Source organism: Leptopilina boulardi, unplaced genomic scaffold, assembly GCF_019393585.1.
Source record: "Leptopilina boulardi isolate dan_hultmark-lab unplaced genomic scaffold, ZJU_Lbou_2.1 LbouV2_122, whole genome shotgun sequence".
Classification (NCBI taxonomy): Eukaryota; Metazoa; Arthropoda; class Insecta; order Hymenoptera; family Figitidae; genus Leptopilina; species Leptopilina boulardi.
In genome coordinates, this window is record NW_026137666.1 from 199644 (window position 1) to 219546 (window position 19903).

The following is a 19903-nucleotide window of genomic DNA, read 5'->3' on the forward strand; positions in this document are numbered from 1 at the left end:
CCCCGGTAGCACGATTGGAATCGTTTCGACTCTTAACAGCTCTCGCAGCCAAATTCAACTTAAAAATTTATCAACTGGACATAACTGCAGCATACTTAAACGGAGATATCGATACTCTCCTGTATATGAAAATACCCGAAATGCTGAAGGAATCTCTCGAGGAAATTGTCAAAACCGAAAAGAACGAAAGTATTCTCAAAAAGGCCAGAAAAATGCCCAACGATCTGAAAACCGGAGACAAAGTATGCAAACTCCGAAAATCTATTTATGGATTACGACAATCAGGTCGCAGATGGCACGCAAAATTAGATAAAATTCTAAGATCAATGGATCTAAAACCAACGAACTCTGATACTTGTCTCTACGTTGACGAAAATGAAGACGATCCAATATATGTACTTGTCTACGTGGACGACATCCTACTCATCTCGAAAACTGAAACGAAAGTGAACAAAATCAAGAAAAATCTCTCATCTCACTTTGATGTCAGGGATCTAGGAGCCGCAAATTATTGCTTAGGAATTGAAATTCATCAATCGCAAGACCAGGTATCGTTATGTCAGACAGGATACATAAACGAATTATTATCCAAGTTCAACATGACTGAATGCAAACCGGTAAAGACTCCTCTTGTCTGTGGAACTAAACTGGAAAAACCATCACCATCCGAGAAGACAACTTCTCTTCCATTCAGGGAATTAATTGGAGCTCTTTCTTACTTGGCAATCGGGACTCGTCCCGACATCGCTCATGCCGTGAACCTTCTCAGCCAGTTTAACAATGATCATGGACGACATCATTGGGAGGCAGGCAAACGAATTTTACGCTACCTAAAAGGAACAGCAAATATGAAGCTGATCTACACGCGAAATAACAAGGAAGTCATTGGATATGCGGATGCTGACTGGGGAAATTGTCCAATGGACCGAAAATCCTACTCAGGATATTCTTTCATCGTGTCAGGCGGAGCAGTGTCCTGGTGTTCCCGAAAACAAAAGACCGTTGCACTCTCATCGACCGAGGCGGAGTATTTGAGTCTCAGCGAAGCAGCAAAAGAAGGAATTTACATCAGTACATTACTAGGCGAATTGAATCTCAAGGATATGTCAAAAATCACCATATTCAACGATAATCAATCAGCCGGTAAACTCGCCAGTAACCCTGTGTTTCATGCAAGATCGAAACACATAAGCATTCGACACCATTTTATCCGAAACGCAATCCAAGAATACCCTCTCAAACTGATGTACCTTCCTACCGAAGATATGACAGCAGACGTCCTGACCAAAGCCCTTCCGGCAGCCAAACATGCAAAATGTACAAGCGAATTGGGACTACGTGTGTTTTAAATTAAAAGACTTGAATCAGTGTTTTTTAATTGAGGCGGAGTGTTAGATATTCAATTTAAACCATATTCTGTTTTTTAAAGTTATGTCTCTTTCGCGCCAATCAATCATAGATGTCTCTTTAATCGACACATACACACACACATTACATTTTTGTACTTTGTAGTAAAAGCCACGCTTTCTGGAATATTATAATAAATCATTCTCAATAGTATTTGGTATTCTCTCGACTATTTTTCCATCAATTTTTAAAATATAAATCAACTAAAACGTTTTTTTGTGCATTAAAAGATATTATTTGTACTTGTCATTATAATAATACTAAAAGTTTTTTTTTGTATTTTAGAGGTATTTATTTTTTATAAATTTAATAAAATGCAATCAGTGCCGGCAGATAACTTGAAAGATTGTCAAAAAAATCATTCCATTAATTGTTTATGTCAAATTACATGTTTTATTTATCAGCCGGCGAAAACCCATGTGCGCCAAGAATACTAAATACATGTAAACCGATAAATGTATTAATATGCGCAGAAGCCCAATTTTAGTCTACTGCACCGACTATTTATTGCCAAGTACGCCACCTTCATTGCCCTCATATTATACGTCACCGTTAGTGGCAAGAGATTTCTTGACTACAGCGCCTCTATATTGAAAACAGGGGGAACTAACGTTTATATTTGAAAGAAAGATGTATACATAACTAAAAAAAGAAAATATAAAGTATATTGATGAAGTGTATAATGAATTAAAAAAATATTTTTTAATGAAAGGATTATATATGAGGTATTCCATGCCAAATCGGAGACCATTTGGCTTTTGCACCTCAGATCTTTTTGAAAATTTTTTTCCTTTTAGTACTCATGAAGACTCGCTAGCGCAGAAGAATACGAAAACGCGACTTGCGCACTGTTACTCCTGATTAATATTCACCATGTTTTTACATGACACGCTATGAAGACTAATAAAATATGTTTGTAGGTTAAATTTGATTGCGATATTTTCGCACTTGTTCCCATGGTGAATATTAATCAGGAGTAATAGTGCGCAAGTCGCGTTTTCGTATTCTTCTGCGCACGCTATTATTCCGCCATTTTGAAAATAATTTCTGTTTTAAAACAGGAATCTGTCTGCAAATTTAAGACCTTATTTGTATCAATTTAATACGAAATAAGTGAAATAAAAGATAAAATATGGAACACTGTTATATCAGGGTTCTCTGTCAAATTTTTAAATAATTCAATGAAAATTGTTTTAGATATGATTTTTGAATAATAAAAAAAACAGTGAAAAAGTATTAATTTATTATTTTAAAGCATTTGAAAGGGTAATAAATAGTGAAAATTAATGTGTTTATTGTGTACTATTTGTGTGTATAGGACAACGTTTTTCGACAGCAAGTTACTGGTTACATCGGTGAACGCTAGATGGCAGCACAGTAAACAATTAATAAGACTTTGACAAGAAAAATATTTAACCCACTGAACGTCGATGATGCATCTAGACACAAATAAAAAAAAATGCTAAAGACTTATTGAATATTCTTAAAAAATGTTACTAGGGGGTTTTCAAATTTGATATCAGATTTACAAAATTCAAAATACCAAATAAAATATAACGAATAGAAAAAAATTAAAACATATCAAATTCTCCATCAACTTGTTACTCGTGGGTTTTTGGGTTCGCTGATTACGAATATAATAACAAATTCGATTATTGTTTAATTGTTTTGATCCGCCATATTGGATCCGCCATTTTGATTTTTGGAAATCTGTTATTATATGCGTAATCAGCGACCGAAAAAACCCCCGAGTAACGTACTTTTAGAGAATTTGTTTTAAGTTTAATTTTTTTTCTTTCAAGATTTTGAATTTTCAAAATTTGTTATTATATTCGTAATCAGCGAACCCCAAAAACCCCCGAGTAGCAAGCTGATGGAGAATTTGATTATGTTTTAATTTTTTTCTATTTTGTTATATTTTATTTGCACGGAGGAATAGTAAGGAGAACGATCTTGCTGTAGTAGCGCTTCTGAAAATGTCAGAAAAATATGAACGATAAATGCCAGTTTCACTGCATTCAACTCAACCATCAAAAAACCTGAGCATGCGCATTAGCCATGTGCTGTCTCTTTCTCTCGCAAAAAGTGTGCGAGTGAGATCTGGCTGACGTATATTTCTCAAGTCTTCCATGCGTGTTGTGATGAAGGGGTTATGTGTTATTGTTATGTTATTATTTTAATAATTATTATTAATGTTTATTTTATATACTTAAACATGATTTTGGAGATACAATATCGCAATGGTAAATAAAATTTCTGAAATAAACACTAAACACTAAGATTTTTTTTGTGACATATATGTATATCGCATAACCACACTTTTCATCTGTCAAAATTAAGATCCAATGCGCATGCTCACTTACTTTGGCCAGTTGAGTACAATGCACTGAACCTGGCACTTATCGTACATGTTTTTTTGACTTTTTCAAACGCAGAGATCGGTCTCCTTACTATTTTGAATTTTGGAAATCTGTTATTAAATTTGTAATTAGCGACCCCGAAAACCCCCTAGTAACATTTTTTAAGAATATTCAATAAGTATTTAGCATTTTTTTTATTTGTGTCTAGATGCATCATCGACGTTCAGTGGGTTAAATATTTTTCTTGTCAAACTCTTATTAATTGTTTACTGTGCTGCCATCTAGCGTTCACCGATGTAACCTGTAACTTGCTGTCGAAAAACGTTGTCCTATACACACAAATAGTACACAATAAACACATTAATTTTCACTATTTATTACCCTTTCAAATGCTTTAAAGTAATAAATTAATACTTTTTCACTGTTTTTTTATTATTCAAAAATCATATCTAAAACACTTTTCATTGAATTATTATATAAAAATTTGACAGAAAACCCTGCCCACACAGCATATAATATTTCCAAAATATTTTTGAAATATTTCACTGAAATTTTGGAATATTTCAGTGCAAAGTCCTTGAAATATTGCTGCAAACAGGAAAATGTCCGCTTATGAGGAAATATTGATGGTCAACTTGAGAAAATATTTCACTGAAATATTCAGGAAATTTTCAACTTAAATGATGCGCACTGGTCGATCTCAGTTACTATGGCGTGTACAACTGCGCAGTAGTTTTTAGTTTTCTAGAATCCTAAGGGTGTTAAAAATTTCAGAAAATACCTATTGATTTCATGTGTCAAAAAATTTTGGACATTTTGTAAAATATTTCCTGAATAATTTCAGAAGTTGTTATTTGTAATATTGCAGGAATATTTCAGTGAAATATTTTCTCAAGTTTACCATCAATATTTCCTCATAAGCGGACATTTTCCTGTTTGCAGCAATATTTCAAGGACTTTGCATTGAAATATTTCAAAATTTCAGTGAAATATTTCAAAAATATTTTGAAAATATTATGTGCTGTGTGGGTGATATAACAGTGTTCCATATTTTATCTTTTATTTCACTTATTTCGTATTAAATTGATACAAATAAGGTCTTAAATTACTCATGAACACTTTTTCTACAAATACCAATAAATACTTTATTATATTTTATTGTTTAAATAACATTTTTAGTGACCGTTGTGTTCCCAACGGTGTTTCAACGCTATTCCGTTCAAATCGCGTTGAACCCATCCGCTAGGGTAGTCTTCATGAGTACTAAAAGGAAAAAAAATTTCAAAAAGATCTGAGGTGCAAAAGCCAAATGGTCTCCGATTTGGCATGGAATACCTCATACATAATATATTAAAATTACATATTAATATAAATAATAAAGAGTAAAAAAACAAAGTCTATTAATAAAGTATGTCAATTTATTACATATCACTTTTTTCAGTCGTATAATGTATTTACAAATATATCTACATATTTACATTAGAATTTGTAAAATAATTGAAAATTATAAACATTAAAAAAAATTTCAAGCATTTAAGTGCTTGAAAATGAATTATTAAAGTTAACAATTCCAATTTAACATATATAACATATTTATAATCAAATATTTTGTAATTTTTTTATTTTTAAACAATAGCAAATTGTAAAAAAATATAAATTGTAGCATGTAAATGCTTATGATCATCACCTGTTTTACAGAAAACTCCGTCATATTTAATAAATATATGAGGGATTTCACGTGAAGTGATCCAGGCCTCATGCGCTTACACGTCATACTTTGCTGACTTGTAGTTTACTTAAAAACAAAGATGTAAATTTTTTCAAATATGTTATGAAAAGGTTTTTTTGTGTACTTTTTGATGGCGCTGTTAGTTTTCAAAAAAAAAATTGTTTGACCTTGAAAATTTGAAATTAAAAATTAATTTCAATTTTTTTGTCAAATCGGTATTTTTTTTTATTTTTTTTTATTTTATCAGAAAGCTGAGCTTTTTTCCTATCCAAAACGTTTATACCCAAAGTGGGACTAAAATGATTAATAAATAAAAAATAACATTTTCTTTCGCGGTAAAACAATGACGCGCCGCGCTCTTGCGCGCTGATTTTTAAGATTTACACTTCACTTTGTGGCCTTAAAAAAGTCCGATTGGTACTATTTTTCAAGTGTCAATGATTTTGTGGCTTTGAAAAAGGCCCATTGGTACTATTTTTCAAGTGTCAATGATTTTGTGGCCTTGAAAAAGGCCGATTGGTACTATTTTTCAAGTGTCAATGATTTTGTGGCCTTGAAAAAGGCCGATTGGTACTATTTTTCAAGTGTCAATGATTTTGTGGCCTTGAAAAAGGCCGATTGGTACCATTTTTCAAGTGTCAATGATTTTGTGGCCTTGAAAAAGGCCGATTGGTACTATTTTTCAAGTGTCAATGATTTTGTGGCCTTGAAAAAGGCCGATTGGTACTATTTTTCTAGTGTCAATAATTTTTAACATTACTTTTTGTACACTTTTTTAGTTTTTTTGGAACTTACCTGCACTTGATTTGATGACTTTCGTTTATTTTTGGGAAAGTAGTCAAACTGTTCTGATGATGAAAATTTTTTTAATTTTAATTTACCGTCTTCGATAGGAATAAAAGCGTGATATTTTAAAGTTCCCATAATTGTTGCAGCAGAGTTAAATCTGGATTTTAATTGCTCAAAAGATGTTACATGGTCTTCTTTATTACTAAAAAAGATCTCCGTTTCATTGCAATTTTTCTTTGCCCATAAAAATAAAGCATACGCATCAAGTATTCTATCTTGATTAGAACATTGCAAGCTAAACCGTGCGGCATTTCTTTTAATATTTGCTCGTATACCGTCGCATGCTCCCTTTCCGTGAGCAGTGGGATGGAAATGCCATTCGGCTGGTATATCAAAATCGGACTGATGAACTAATAAATTTGCAAAGTTGCTTTTGTTCTTAAAGTGCTGTCCAGCTCCATCTGATACGTAATATATTTTTTTTGGACAATAAGTCTTCTTTAAAAAGTTTATTATAATTTTTTGAAATTCATAAACTGCAACTGTGTCGTGAACTAAATTGTTAGAAATGATTGCTAAGCTTTTGTGCTGCAATTTTTTATCTTTTGAGAAATAAATTACTACGGTAAATAATGTAGCTTGATCATTATTCCAATGAAATCCTTGTATAGAATCTTGAAGAACGAATTTGTAGTTTTCAGCAAAGTCGCATGAAACTACAAATTCGTCTTCTTTCAAGCCTTCTTTTAAATTTTTAAAAAATGATGACTGCTCTTTTACAAGGAAATCATGGGATCTCAGTTTTAACATTTCTTGGCACAATTCGTTTATGAAATCACTGGAATTTAGGACAATTGTCTTTAACGTACATCTATCAGTTTGAAGCCATGAAGCGTATGTTATTTCGTCCAAATCATGATCATCAAAATATTTTATTAAATTTTCTCTTATTTCATCAACACCTGGACAATTGTTACACTTGCCAAACATACAAGAAGGTGTTGCATTAGAACAAACCAAAAGCTTCAAACAGTCACGATAGTTGCTTAATGCAACAGTAGAGTCTTTTGTTAAGCATTGAATATCTATTTCGATTAACATTAACTTAAGATTTTCGTGATGCACACAAACACATACCGTGTGAGTGCCACTACTGCCCGCTAAAACGCAATGTTTCGGTCTAAGTTGTGTGAATTTCGAGAAGCCTATTTTAATTTCTTCATGACGTGATTTAAATTCTGAGTACAATTCTTTTAAATTACACAAAATTAATCTTTTTTGAACCATAACCTTTTCATCATTTATGCGTACAGAAATACAGTCTTTAACACCCGACATTAAACGACTCATACTATCATCCTCATAAAACTTTTTAACTAATGATTCAACAACGATACTTAATGAATTTCCCTTTTTTCGATTTGGAAGAGTAAGAATTCCATTCTTATCAACGAGATTTTTAGCGTTTCTAGCTTGACGTTCAGAAGTTCCGAATTCAGTTGCTATTTTCTTACGACTCCAAGATTTTGGAGCTAGTGTGAGAAGTAACATTTTTTCATCACGACTAGTACTTGCTTTAAATTTTTCCTTTATTTGATTTAAAACTTCCACAGCTGCTAAATAATATTCATCTCTGCACGTCTCCGTTAAATTTTCTTTTTCTACATCTTCGGAATCACAAGTTTTTAAGCAATCAGCAGGTAGTTCTTGTACTTTGTTAAGCTCTTTTCTGCAAGCGGAACAAATTTTCATTTCTGCAGTTAACGAAGGAAATCGCAATAATAAATTCTGGGATATTTGCCTAATATCACCTGATTTGTGGTTATTTTTATTAAACGGATTAAAACACGATTTGGACCATATTTTCTCAGATTTTTCTTTATCCTTAGAAGACATGATGTTTGAATTAAAATTTTATAAAAATAAATCAAAATTTCTGAAAAGAAAATTGATACCGAAAAAAAAATTAAAACAAAAAACGAAAAAAAAAAAAAAAAAAAAAAATTAAAAAATTAAAAACAAAACGAAACTTATAAAAAAACCGAAAATAAAAAAACTGTTTTTAATAGTAAAATCCACCTACCTTATTAATCAAAAGTTTGCCACTAAATTTCAGAAAATTTCTTAAAGAAAATAAATTTATGGCAGTAATAATTTGAACGGAGAAGCAGACCTTTATATAGTATTGAATAACAAAATCATTGACACTTGAAAAATAGTACCAATCGGCCTTTTTTAAGGCCACAAAATCATTGACACTTGAAAAATAGTACCAATGGGCCTTTTTCAAAGCCACAAAATCATTGACACTTGAAAAATAGTACCAATCGGACTTTTTTAAGGCCACAAAGTGAAGTGTAAATCTTAAAAATCAGCGCGCAAGAGCGCGGCGCGTCATTGTTTTTTGCGAAAGAAAATGTTATTTTTCATTTATTAATCATTTTAGTCCCACTTTGGGTATAAACGTTTTGGATAGGAAAAAAGCTCAGCTTTCTGATAAAATAAAAAAAAATACCGATTTGACAAAAAAATTGAAATTAATTTTTAATTTCAAATTTTCAAGGTCAAACAATTTTTTTTTTGAAAACTAACAGCGCCATCAAAAAGTACACAAAAAAACCTTTTCATAACATATTTGAAAAAATTTACATCTTTGTTTTTAAGTAAACTACAAGTCAGCAAAGTATGACGTGTAAGCGCATGAGGCCTGGATCACTTCACGTGAAATCCCTCATATATTTATAGAGTCAAAAATTTTTGACTAAATATATTTTGTTGTCTTTGACGTTTCCTTAAAAATCTTTATTTTTTAAGACAATAACAAATTGTACTAAAATAATAAAAATTGAAGCATGTAAATGCTTTATAGAAAAATTCGTCATATTTAATAAATATATAATTTTATTTACTTTTAATTCTCGTAAAAAAATTAAATAAACATGTAGGATGAAGCAATTCAATGCTTGATTATATGCATAATATTTAAATGCACTTGACATGACTAGATTTGTTTTTATATCCTAAGGCAATAATAAACTAAGTAGAGGCATTTAAGTGCTAAAGAACTATTTGCAATTCAGAAGCCAAAAACTTATTTTGCCTTGATAAAGTTGATAATGTGTGCTTAGATTTTAAGGCTTTATCGCGTCTCTCAATTGCTTGGCATACGAATGTATTTTTTTTCTTTTCTTTTTCTTTGACACTTTCATTTAAAAAGCGATAAGATCCTTTCATGATGCTATTTAAATAAGAAATAGTGCAACGTATATGCTTAAAGTTAAAAAATTATTAATGACAATTTCCCTATCACTCTACATGTAAAAACTTCTAATCTGATTTCTTTTTTGACGTATTCCACTGCTATGGCACAAATATTATTTTGTGCGTAAATAGACACCATGATCCTCTGGAGAAGACCTGATAAGTCCGCATGAATACCAAAAATAACTGAAATTGTGTTACAATTAGAATTCAAAAGTTTCATACATTCGGAACAAGATGTCAAGCAGGGAGCCTTTGGAGAAGTCTTGTAAATTGATAGAGCAAGTATTTTTTCCTCTGTGGAATATCGTCTACCTTCAGATTTTTTATCATTATTTTTCATTACCATTTCAATGAATAATTTTTGACTTTTGCTGAACTTTCTTGTCATCTTCAAAAATTCCGATGATTCCGAATCTTTTTCCATCATATTTATTTTTCTTTTGCATCTGTAATATTGTTTTAAAAAAATAAAATAAAAAATGGGTTAAAAAAACCAAAAAAAGTATTAAAAAAAATAAAAATAATCAGTATAAATAAAAAAAATAAAATAATAAAACAGTCGTATAATTAGAATTAAAATTAAAAAAACAAAAAACATTATTTTAAGAGAAAATAAAAAAAGTCAGTATAAATAAAAAGAATTTATAAAATAATAAAACAGTATTATAATAAAAGAAATTTTAAAAAGTATTCTTAAATTATGAAATTAAAACTAATTAAAATTGATTAATTTTAGAATTAAAATTTTGATAAATATTTATGAAAAATTTAACATTTCAATAGATAATTTTAAAATTATTAAACTTAGGAATAAATAAAGCTTTTATAATTTATAAATTTTGAAATATTATTTACTTGAAAAAGATTAGCTTCCAATTCTCTTTTTCATATTATAATTTTCTTTTCTGGAAGAATTAATAATTTCAATTAGTTGTTTTTTTCTTGGTGAATATTCTACATTACTCGTCAGTCCAGAAACCATATTAATTTTTCTTTTTCTGTCATTGGAATCACTCATTTTTGGAGTATCAGTCAACGTTGGTGAGTGAACTTGCTCCATTACAGGATCGTCCTGAAAATGACAACAACTCAAGTAATTGATTATACAGATTTTAACAATGAACAATAACAATAACATATATGTCAATATTTAGCAATGAATTTAAAAACATGTCATTATTTCCTATTTTGAAGTTTAACATTATAATTAGTAAGTTCAGAATATAATTTTCAACACATTTTAAAATTATTTTATTTAAATGAAATTGTATTATAGTTAATAATAAAATTATATATATAACAATCAACTTACCTCTTCACTGGAAGGCAAAACATTTATTATCGCTAAATGTAAAGTGTGATGTGAATCGTTTTTTAAGCGAAACCCTTTCGAGCATTTATAAAAACAATTCTCCTCAAAATGTTTATGACATATAAATAATTTTGTGGCTACAATATCTTTGTAGTCCATACTATTTAATATGTCATTTTGACAAACTTGTACCCATTTCACACCATTATTTTCATTCTTTGGAAAATAGTGTATGGACACTTTATTTTTCCCACTTTTTCGATTTCCACAGCCATCGACCTTGCACTGATTAACACTCAAACACTTCATTTCACTTTGGATATGTCAAAGAACAATGGATAACAAATAATAATTGCGAACAACGAAAACGTATAAATCAGTTTCGAGAAGCAAATACATCAAATTCAAAAATGGCTTGCGCTTGCGCATTTCAATTAAGTATCGCCTTGCGCGCCACTGTAGTGAAAACAGGACAACTAAATACTTTCACCTTTAATCGCATGGCAAGTCGTTCCGGGGTGTCTATAGGACTCAAGCGAAGTTACTCCTGTCTCTAGTCTTCTTGCTTCAGCTACATTTGTCACAACCCCTAAAAACAACTCTTAAGTTAAAAATATTTCTATTTTCTAACATTCCTTAAAAGGCTTTCTTCAAACTAATGTCAAAATTTTATGTTCATTTTCTATCAAATATAATTTCTTTCTAATAATTCATGTAATATTGTTGAAACGTTTATATGAAATAAATAAAATTGGTAAATGAAAAAAAATAAAAAAACATTTAATAGAAGAATTTTAAATTTGAGGGTTATTTCTGGAGGAAAATAAAAAGTTATAGAACTTATTTATTATATTTATTTTTATTATTTAATATTGCCGAGTGATAAATTCAAAATAACATTGTTTTGCTTCCTCTCCTCACGAGGAAGCTTTGTATTTGTGACGATTTTCGATTGTTTAAAAATGTGTTATTTGGGCAATATGCATATAGTTATCTAGAATTCATACATTTGAAGTTTTAAACAAATGTCCGGATGTATGTGTGTGTATGTCACAAAATCTTGTGTACAAATTATCTCTAATACACTTCGATGGATTGTCCTAAAATTTTATAGGCTTATTACAGTCATCAATACCTAAAATCAGGCACAAGAATTTCCAAAAATATCCACAAAATTTTTTTTATGTCACTTTTTCAAAACTTCGAAAATACGTTTTTTTAACAAAAATTTCTTTAGTGTTTGTATAATATATGATCTTGGGAAAGTAAATTTGAATAAAATTCGAAAGTGTGTCGTTAAATTGGCGACGTTTCGTTGGCCAAGGTTTGCCAACCTCATCAGGCTAGAAATTTTTTATTAAAACATATAGATTACACTTCAATTTTTATAAAGGTCCGACAGTGCTTATTTTTATGTAAGTTATCAACAATGACATACCTAAATTAGTTAGAACATATGCTAACACGTCAAAATAAATTAAACATTGTCAGAATTATAAAAAGTTAAAAAATAAAATATAAAAACTGAAAAAATCGTTCCACACTTATAGAAATAAAATTTCAAATATACGGAAGTCATATTAGACGGACAGTTCACTGTCAACTAAAAAGAAATTAGAATTTATTGAAATTATAGAGTCAAGATAATATATTTGTAAATACAAGAGAAGTCAATGAGCTGAAATGTAAACATCGTTTGAAATGAGAGACAAGTTCTTTCTCATGGACACGAGTCCATGTGTCTATGTAAAGGAAAGAATGTTTTGTTTAAGGTGAAAATATCTTCCTTCCGGTTAATAGTAGAACGATTTGTTTTTATATGAAGCATTTCAGATATTCGTCTTTTTATAAAATTAGGTTCATTATCCAATATTTTTGTTTTTTTCCAATCGAAATCGTGGTTGAAGGCCGATCTGTGTCTATAAACTACAGAATTATCATTGACTTTTTTATGTTCATTGATGCGAGTCTGTAACGATCGCTTCGTTTCTCTTATATATGTCGCGTGGCAGTCTTTACAATCAAACTTATAAACCACATTTGTTCTTTCCCATTTTTTGGTCGTATCTTTACCCAATTTTACAATAGAATTGGAACTTTTATTAACAAGGGGAATAGAAGTACAATGAAATTCTCTAAGAACACTTGACAACTTGAAAAAATATTTTTCGTTAAAAGGTAAGGAAACCTTGGGGATTCGATTGTAAATATTGGCCAACGAAACGTCGCCAATTTAACGACACACTTTTGAATTTTATTCAAATTTACTTTCCCAAGATCATATATTATACAAACACTAAACAAACTATGGAAGGATATAACTCTTATCTATTATCAAAAATTTCTTTACACTGCAAATATTATTTTTTATCCAAAAAACTGATTTCTCGCATTAAAACGTATTGATTAATCTATATAAAGTCTATGGTTTACTGAAAATCTATAAATTATATCATTTTTTAATTTTTGAAAAAAAAAATTTTTTCGTAGTCTTTGAAATAATTTTTTTTTTCATGAAAATTTTTAATAAATTTTGTCAAAACCGTATTCCTGGTATAAAAACGAATCGATTGATGTGTGTAAAGTTTACATTTTACCAATATTTGTAAAATTTATCGCTATTTTAGTTGTAATCCTTCTTTTAATCTTGAATATTAGTGTATCATGATGAGGAAGCTAAATGGTCATGAATTGAACACCTTGTTTATTAGTTAATTATTTATTTTATATTTTTATTTTAAAATTAATTATTTTATTAACAATTATTTATTTCCATACCAAATATTGTCCTCTGTTAACACGTAGGGCCAATAATTTTTGTATATACTCTGGAACCGATAGATCTTTAACAGTTAATAAATGCTATCTACTGTTAAAAAGTATTTTTCCACTTTCGATATAGTACTCAAATTGTTTTATTTTATGTCTCAAGCCACTCAATATCCGCAGCAACTCGATTTCCTACAATAAACGAATTACAAAACTTTAATATACAGTATTAAAAGTATTATTATTATCATCATCCTCCTACAGCTTTTGATAAAACCTAACAATACTTCATAGTTAAAGTACTCACCCCTAGGGCTAAACTATGATATTACCCCATGTGCAAATAAAGATCACATACTTTCTTTTACTGTTTTCTATAAGTAATCTTTTTTCAGAGTCGACAAGAATTATCTAGACAGCTGTCAATTGGTCGAAATATAACTCAGAAAACAGTAGTTAATGAAGATACTGATGATGTTAGTAAAGACACGATTTCTGGGTTAATTCCTTCAAGTTTTTCGCAAAATCCATGGATTAATAATGTGAAGTCAGAATCTGAAGTAGATGAATTTATAAGTCAATATCGTAAATATTGGGATAATGAACAGAAGAGTAAATTAAAAACAAATGAAGTACTGCCTTTTGAAATAGATGAAAATAAATTACAAAATAGTAAGTCTTATAAAATCTACAGGTACATTTGAAATCAACATTTTTTTTAATGAAAGCATGAAATAATGATAAACCTTTTAGGTTTCAGTCTTAACTTTTTAGGGGACCACCCGATTGTCAATAGTTCTTTCACTGATGTATCATAATTCTATTTTGGTTTATTTAAAATTTACTCTTGGAATATAATAGAAGTGATACAACTCTGTATGTGTAATTAATTTAACTATTTTTATGGAGTTAATAAATAATTATAATAATTCTCAAAAAGTTTAATATTATATTCAGATTTTTGTCTACAATATTTTTATCTAAAAATCAAAATATGTTGTATCTTTCTCTGGACTATCAAAACTTTTTCCGAAATTAGTTACAATTACCTATGCAGAGCAGATAGATTATATGCATCAATTTAATTTGTTATTGTCGAATTTAGAAAAATTCTTAAATTTCCGCATCGCTAGGAAAGTTAAATTTTCTTTTTGAATAGTTGGGATACGGAATATTTGTTAAGTAATGTTAATAACATTGTTCAATTATGCAGTTCAATATTCGGATATATCTGTAAACTCTGAATTTACCAAACATCGTTGATCGCTTTTTATTAGGTGTCCCTTATATTTATTTCACAATGTATTGGCGTTCCTCTTATAAGAACCTTATACACTGAGAAAAATGTTTAGTCAGAGCAACCAAGATTTGGTTGGGCCAACAAAAAAATTTTGTTGGTATTTAAGCAACCAAACTATTTGTTTGTGTCAACCAAAAAATTTGGTTGAGTGTTTTTTGTTGGCATAAAAAAAAGGTTTGGTTAGCTCAACTAAATTTTTTTTGTTAATTCAACAAAAATGTTTAGTTGATCAAACAAACAGTTTTTTTTGTAAAATTAAAAATTTTATTCTACCTTATTTCTTTTCTTTTTATCTTTTTTATTTATTTCATTACTTATTTATTATCAATTTAACATTGAATTTATATTTATCCAATTGAAATATTTGTAGACTTTGAAAAATCTCATCTTCGCCTGGGATCGAACCTCTGTTTTAAAACTGAAGGTCGGGAGCACTGACCATTGGACTACCCATCCTTGTGAGAGATTTAAACTAACTGTTCTCTTAAGATATGAGCTGAGAGCGAATCAAATTATTTGGTTTTCGCAACCAAATTTTGGTTAGGACAACAAACGATCATTTGGTTTTTTAGACCAAACTATTTTGTTGTGTTAACCAAATTATTTTGTTGTCATAACCAAATTTTGGTTGGAATTTAAAAATGTTCAACCAAATAATTTTGTTGGCCTAACCAAATGTTTGGTTGAGATAACTCTACGACTTTGTTTCAGCCAACCAAAATTTGGTTACAAGAACCAAAATTGCCTAACCAAACAATTTTGTCGCAAACACTAAATTTTTTTTCTCACTGTATGTATTAGTAGTGAAGTAGTGAAGTTCAATTGAAATGGTATGAGCATCTCCTCCGAATAGATCAACTCGTAGACTCCCTACTCTAAGTCAGTTTTACTACAATTATAAAAAATAAAAGTAAAAAGCTTGCCGTAATTAATATAGAGAGAAATATCTGAGGAGTCAGATAATGGCATTTAATATTGTATCACTGAGGGTGGGTTTGATCTATTCGGAGGAGGCGCTCATACACTCTAAATTGAACTTTATTATATAAGTTCGTTCAATAATACAATTGTATTTCCTGCCTCCTTCTCGAGATTTTAATTAAACATATTTTTATTACAAAATTATGAAATGAACAGAATGTGTCTCCTTTATTATTATAAAGACAGGCGAATCTTACATATTAATTGATTTCATATTGCAGAATGTTAAATATTTGTAGATTGCTGTATCATAACTTAAAATTGTAGACTGACTCAAGAATCCAATCATAATTTCTAATGATTCTCATAGAGTTCCACGTTTAGACATTGCTTCCCTAATAGTTTCTGGGATACGAGAATAAGATTTTTCCAGAGACTGAAGTAGAGGGCACTGTGGTTGTAAAGGCCATTTCGGTACTATTACAATAGCAATCAATACAATATATTACAATATCGCCTTGGGCCTAGGATATTTCTACTAAGAAATGTAATGATCACATTTCTTATTTATGCGACTTACGAGTAAGTTGATTTCCGGTTCATCAAAGTTTTTAATTATTAGAGCGCACATCATAATTTTGTCCTTTAATCTATATCCAGATTTAATATATGACTTCCACCATTACAGTCTTTCGAAATCTTTCGTGTAAATCCAGTTGTATCTAATTTCAGGAGAAGAGGCTACAACTGAACCAATAAATTTGTCAAAAATCTGTGATGTTGCATTTTACATGCTGGTTATAGAGTTCAAGAGTGCACTTAGATTAGACCGTTCTTTCTCAGGAAACTGAATGATGAAGGATCGAGAATCGCGTACTAAATATTGACGTGTTTGACTAGGTCCTATAATCTTCAAGTTTGAAATGTTGTGTGTCAATAAAAGTATTTATTTTTTTAAGATTCGAAATGATTTGAAAAGATCCATAAGCTTTCGGGACAAGAAAGATATTAGATAAAAATTGATTTTTTAAAGTGGTAAATTTGTAACTCTGCCCTGATGATTGATTCCTGTGTCGAGGATGGACAGACAATCTCTTTCAGTTTTTTGAAAATCCATGCCTCTGAGTTTTCAACAGCCTCAAACATTTTGTTGACAATTCCATTAACTTAGCTGATTTTCCAAACTCCACAATACCTTTCTCGAATAAAAAATTGTCCATTTCTGTTGATTGTAGTGTCTGCAAGTAAGCGACTAACATCACTCAAGGTTTCAATAAAAGGAATCTGTTATATTTTTTCTTTATTTAGGGCCATACTCTCTAAATCTGAATCAGTAGAAATTTTACTAATTCAATCAGTACTTTTCATTTTAACTGAAGTTTCAGTTATTTTTTGAAATTTACTAATATAATTAGTGAATATGCAAGCAATAGAAAATAACTTATGTAAATCAGTAATTTGTATATAACATAACCTTTAAAATTAACTATTAAATCAGTAGATTTTGTGGCCGCCGCCATATATTTATATTATTGATTCAATCAGTAATTGATATTTTACTAATTGAATCAGTAAATTTCTACTAATTGTCAATTGCTCAATTCTCGCTATGTCAATTATTAGATTTCTACTGCTAATCAGTAAAATATGACTAATTCAGATTTAGAGAGTACAATTTATAGGTCAAAAACAAAACCCATCTCACAACCGGAGATACTCCTCTAAACACATTTTTTAAAAGGTTACTTTAAAAAGATTCATGTACTGTGAAATTACATAGTGATATTAATGTAGATGAAACCAATGACTAAAATCAATATGATGTTAAGTTTAAATTTTCAAATTCTGTGTTATGATTATTCTAGTTTTATGTAGAAAAAGTTTTTATGTTGAACTAACTGAATGTACATATGTTACATCATTTTTATTTTACAGCTTCTAAAAATAAAGTTGGAGATAAGTCTGTTACTCCTAATAAAGTTCATCAAAAGTCAAGTGTTGGAATGGAAACTAGCGCATCGTTAAAATTGAATAAATGTTTAACTTCTCAAGACAGCAGTGTAATCGGAACATCCAAATGGACAGTTACCAACTGTGATCATCTAGGAGCCAATTCAACAGATAGTTGTGGAAAAAGAGATGTTGACAATTTGGTTTCTTTAAGAGATAATGAAATAAGAGTTAAGGACAACAAAACGAAACGTATGAAACGAAAATGTAATAAAGACACTGTTAAAAATGTAGATAGTGAAAATAAAAAAGAGGATAATATACGAACTAATAGTGAAAATATGCCTAAAGAAAAGAAAACAAAATATTTAAAGTCACATTTACCTGATGAAAATGCGGTACAATGTGATGTATTATGTGATAACGATGGCGATAAACAAGAAAATGGTTACCAATTATTATATGAGGCATTTTCTGACGAGGAGTTAGTTGAAGACTTTAGAAAGGAAAAAGAGGAAGAGGTATATTTAATCTTTTAAAATATTTGTAATTTTATATGAAAATTTTATAGGCAAAACAATCATTATTTAAAATAAAAAAGACTAAAAAGTTAATGTTATACAATAGTGCAATACAATAATAAACATAGTACTTACTATATAGCAAACCATAATTACTTTTTTTATTTGAGTACTTAAAATTAAGGCTCCGGGTCTAAACAGAGCACACGCTCGAATTTGCTTAAAAAATTTTAGTGTCTGGAGTTAAAATTTTGAAATTGTTTAATATCAGGTTTTAACATTTGATTCTTATCGTTGGAATTTGACATTGAAAATTTAAAAATTTTACAACCAGAGGCCAAAACTTGTGATGCAAATTCGAGCGTGTGCCCTTTTAAGATTTTCAGCCTCAATTTTTCATTTGAAAATAACCATAATAATTTTAATAATATATAATTAATATTTTACAGTAAAAATTAATTTCGATTGTTAATGATGATATAATAAATAAGTAAATAAATAAATACTAATAAATACTAAAATTAATTTCAAGAGAACAAATATAACGTTAAAGTAAATATAAATAAATATTAATTTTCATTTTCTGAGAAATTCAAAATTATAATTAAATGTTAAAATCATTTTCTACAGGTATAAATTCTCCTAAAAATATTTATCATATTATTATTTTAGCTCAATTTGTTTCACAACAGACTTTAATGTAGCTCTTGAAGCTATAGTTCGTTTTATATAATATTTATCTTCTGTAGTTTTATAAAATAAATATTAATGCACTCCTTTTATTTTCAGGTAAATGTGAATAAATCTGAAGATGTAAACCTAATATTACCAGGTTGGGGTAGATGGGGTGGTACAAACATTAAAGAGCCCACTAGGCGTAAAAGAAAATTTATAGTGGAGTTTCCCAAGAATACTGTTCGTAAAGATGAAAATAAAGGAAATGTTATCATTAATGAAGAAAGTAATAGTTCTATTAAAAAACATCAAGTCTCAGAATTACCATTTCCTTTCAAAAATGTTAAGGATTATGAAGCCAGTATGCGAGCTCCTGTTGGAAGAAATTTCGTGCCAGAGAAAATCCACAACAAATTAATAATACCCTCATTAAGAACTAAAATGGGTAAAGTTATTGAGCCAATGGACGAATATTCTTTATTAAATATCCAAAATTTAAAGGAAAAAAAAATGGAAATTAATATAGAATCTTCTAAATCAATGAATGACAATTAAGTAATTGTTTCATCCTCGGTAATAATACTAATCATAAAATTATGATAAATTTAATAATAAAGTATCGAAAATTTAGAGATCTATTGGAATTAAAAAACCTAGAAGACTCCCTATCCCAAAAAAAAATATTATTTTTGTTAAGGAGTTATACCTAGTCAGGCGGTCGGAAAAATGCAGTTTTTTGGGATTTTTTTTTTGAAAGGAGCATTTATTTCTTAAAATGAAAGTTTTTTATATTATTATACACCTTTTAGTGTATTTAAAAAAATATTTTATTCATAAAAATATTAATTTTTCTGTCCTTTGCATGCAATCTCCCAAGGGTCCTCAAAAAATGTGTCCCGCGGTGAC

The 19903-nt window shown here is 29.4% G+C and overlaps 1 protein-coding gene across 1 annotated transcript in view; it reads left to right on the top strand.

The window, feature by feature from the left end:
- The window catches only part of LOC127286665 (U3 small nucleolar RNA-associated protein 14 homolog A), a 45052-nt gene extending 25425 nt beyond the window's left edge, over positions 1-19627 (top strand). Inside the window, exons 5-7 of the mRNA XM_051313174.1 lie at positions 14026-14302; positions 17787-18322; positions 19112-19627. Coding sequence (XP_051169131.1) covers positions 14026-14302; positions 17787-18322; positions 19112-19552 — 1254 coding nt within the window. The 3' untranslated portion in view covers positions 19553-19627. The remainder of the gene's footprint in view (positions 1-14025; positions 14303-17786; positions 18323-19111) is intronic.
- The last annotated feature ends 276 nt before the right edge of the window (positions 19628-19903 follow it).